Source organism: Carlito syrichta, unplaced genomic scaffold (assembly GCF_000164805.1).
Source record: "Carlito syrichta isolate Samal-C Ts95f unplaced genomic scaffold, Tarsius_syrichta-2.0.1 Scaffold273383, whole genome shotgun sequence".
Classification (NCBI taxonomy): Eukaryota; Metazoa; Chordata; class Mammalia; order Primates; family Tarsiidae; genus Carlito; species Carlito syrichta.
The window spans coordinates 469,428-472,217 of record NW_007217479.1 but is presented as its reverse complement, the minus strand read 5'-3'; the positions used below and the strand labels follow the sequence as shown (position 1 = coordinate 472,217).

Below are 2,790 nucleotides of genomic sequence, written 5' to 3'. Positions count from 1 at the left end.
GGTGGCCGAGCAGCCGGGTGCGCACCTCGGTGTTGACGCCCTCGCACGTGGACAGGAAGCGGGTCACCTCGTTCATGCACTCGCTGAAGCCGGCGCGGTACTTCCCCAGCACGCTCGGGTCTGTGCTGAGCGCGGCTGCGGGCCAAGAGGACACCGACGGGTCACCGGACGGCCCCGGCCCCATGGCCACTGCCTCCCCGCCCGGGGAGGTCCCTGGAGCGCGCCTCCGTGGCCACGCGCCCGTGAAACTGCCTCCGGCTGGGAGGGTGGGGCGACTTTAGAAAACCCAGCCACCTCGCCTCACCAGCGTGGCGACCGAAGCCGAGACACTCCCTCTCATTCTCTGTCGCTCCATTTAAACCAATCTCAGCCCCAGATATGCCACTCCCACCCCCGCGCGCGGTGTGACCTTGGGCAAAGCCTCCCAATCCATCATCTGAGCCTCATCTCCTCTTCTGGAAAGGGGGGGAATGTGCTAAGCCAGCTGACCCACAGGCTCCACGCGACTCAAAACCGCCACGGTCCTAAGTCCTTTCGTCCTCCCCGCTTCCCCCAGAACCAAGCCGCCCGCCACCCTCGCGGCTACCACCTCTCTCCCTCCCTTTCCGGAACAGTAACAACTTGGAGTTGTGGCTATAAATAAGCCCCAGACCGTGGGAACGCGAGAGTGAGCCAAGGCAGTAAAATGTAGCTGAATGCCTCTCACAACCACGGGCGGAAGTCTGGAAGAAATCACCGCGGGGCGAGAGGGACGCCCGCGGAGGGGGACGCGGCCAGCCGCCCTCACCCGTCATCTGCGCCCGCTGCAGGTTCCGGAGGTGCTTCACTGTCATCTCCAGAATGTCCGCCTTCTCCAGCTTGGAATGCCGCGAGCTCTGCGCAAAAGAGGAGAGAAGAGAGGGAAGTGAGACCCCTGCCAGTCGCTTCGGAGTGCCGGGGATCCCTCTTCCCCGCCGCCGAGCGGATATCCCGGGATCCCCGCGAGGGGGGTCCCGGCTCTCCCGCCCAAGAGAACGCAGTGCGGGCGGGTGGTAGATCCCGCAGGCCAGGGGTTTCAGTTCTTAGTAGATGAGAAATATTACTTTAAGCTAAAAACAAAGGAGCAGTACCGCCTACTTACATCTTTTTTAAGAGCATCCAAAATCAGTGTTTTCAGCTGGCTCAGACTTTCATTTATTCTTGCTCTTCGTCTTTTCTCCATGATCGGCTTTGATGACTGCAAAGAAATAAACACCAAAAAAGGGCCCTGAGTTCCCATGGGAGTTGCCATTTCACCCCGGGGTTTAAAGAGAGAAAGGAGTCTCTCAACCCCTATTTAATTTTTTTTGGGGGGGGGGGGCGAGGGCTGCAGAGAAATACAGGTATTGCCCTTACCTTTCTGTGCTCAGATGCTGTCTTTGGTTTATCCGGTGTCGTGTTGACACTGGCTGGGGTAGCAGCCACCGGGGACGAGTTATTTTTCTCCATTATATCAGCTGGCATCTTTTTTTTTTTTTTTTTTTAATCCCTAGAGAATTTTATTTTTGGAGTCCACGAAAAATTTTTGTTTATGTCCCTTTTACTTGAGACTTTCACAAAACTACTGAGCAAGTGCTGAAGGTTTACTATAATATTTTATGCTACTTGGTGATCGGTAGCGCTATTCCAGGACCAAGGAGAGAGGTAGACGGGGGATTCCGCTGTTATCAGCACCAGCTCCGGATCCTGTGTGATCCCCAAGCCCTGGCGGCCTCTATATATATCTGGGACTGCACGCGAACGGCTCGTGTGAAACTTCCCAAACTTTCTTTCCCACAGTAACTTTCAGCCAATGGGAGGAGGAGACACGCGGCACCGCTCGTGGACCGCGCCCCCCCATTGGCCGCCAGGCACAAGGTCTGGCGGCCAATGGCGCGCGCCTGAGCCCAGGGCACCGGAGGCTACAACGTCAATCAAAATTAACCCTTTGCTACTCTCCCTCTGGGCTTTGCTTTAGAGAGGATTTTTTTTTTTTTTTCTGCTTGGTTTTGGTCTCATCCATTTCTTTTGGGGGCCGGGATCTTTGCTCTTTATTCCCTCTCCTGTAACAGAGCTGCTTTGTCGTGAGAAGTTCATTGGATATATATATATAATTTTTAAAAGGCGTAGAAGAACAGGAATAAAATATATGAGCAGTGGTTAAAAAGAAAAGGGGGTAACTCGTCAAAGATATGAGTTACCGACACATTTAAGTGACTTCCCGCTCAGACTTTATACATTCAGGGGCTGAAATTTTAGATTATTCAGAAGAAGGACCAAAAAATTTGCTTCATGCATACAGAAAAGGAAAATTTGCCTTCCACCTTACGTATGGAGGGTTTTCGGAGCAAGGCTGTCCCTGAATCCCGCCTCCACCCACCTCTTTCCTCAATCCTCTTCTGGAGTTGGGGCCTCGGACCCCGCGCTTCCCCAGGAAACAATCAGAATAATTTCCAACCGGGTAGAAAGGAAATGGAATTTCAAATGAAAAATGAACAAGAGCGGCTTTGATGGCAACAACTCAGGGACGCGCGCGCTCCCCACCCCCCCTCCCTTTCCACCCGCAGGCTCTGGGTTCTGCGGCCTTTCGCGGTGGCGGGCAAGGAAGCAGCCTCTCCCTCCGGGCTCGGCGGGCGGCCGCGGCAGCCAGGGCGCCCGTCGCGCGCGGGCCCTTTAAGAGCTACACCGGCCGAGCTGCAGTTTGACATCAGCCGGCCGGCGAGGGCGAGCCTGGAGCCGGAGCACGTGCCAGGATGTTTTATTGCCGCCGCGGCTGCGGCCGGGCCGGGAGGA

The 2,790-nt window shown here is 55.6% G+C and overlaps 1 protein-coding gene across 1 annotated transcript in view; it reads right to left on the bottom strand.

Annotated features, from left to right (window-relative positions):
• Positions 1–1,958, bottom strand: part of HES1 (hes family bHLH transcription factor 1) — a 2,721-nt gene extending 763 nt beyond the window's left edge. Inside the window, exons 1-4 of the mRNA XM_021709684.1 lie at positions 1,375–1,958; positions 1,121–1,216; positions 788–875; positions 2–135 (exon numbers count right to left, since the gene is read on the bottom strand). Coding sequence (XP_021565359.1) covers positions 2–135; positions 788–875; positions 1,121–1,216; positions 1,375–1,482 — 426 coding nt within the window. The 5' untranslated portion in view covers positions 1,483–1,958. The remainder of the gene's footprint in view (position 1; positions 136–787; positions 876–1,120; positions 1,217–1,374) is intronic.
• Positions 1,959–2,790: the final 832 nt, after the last annotated feature.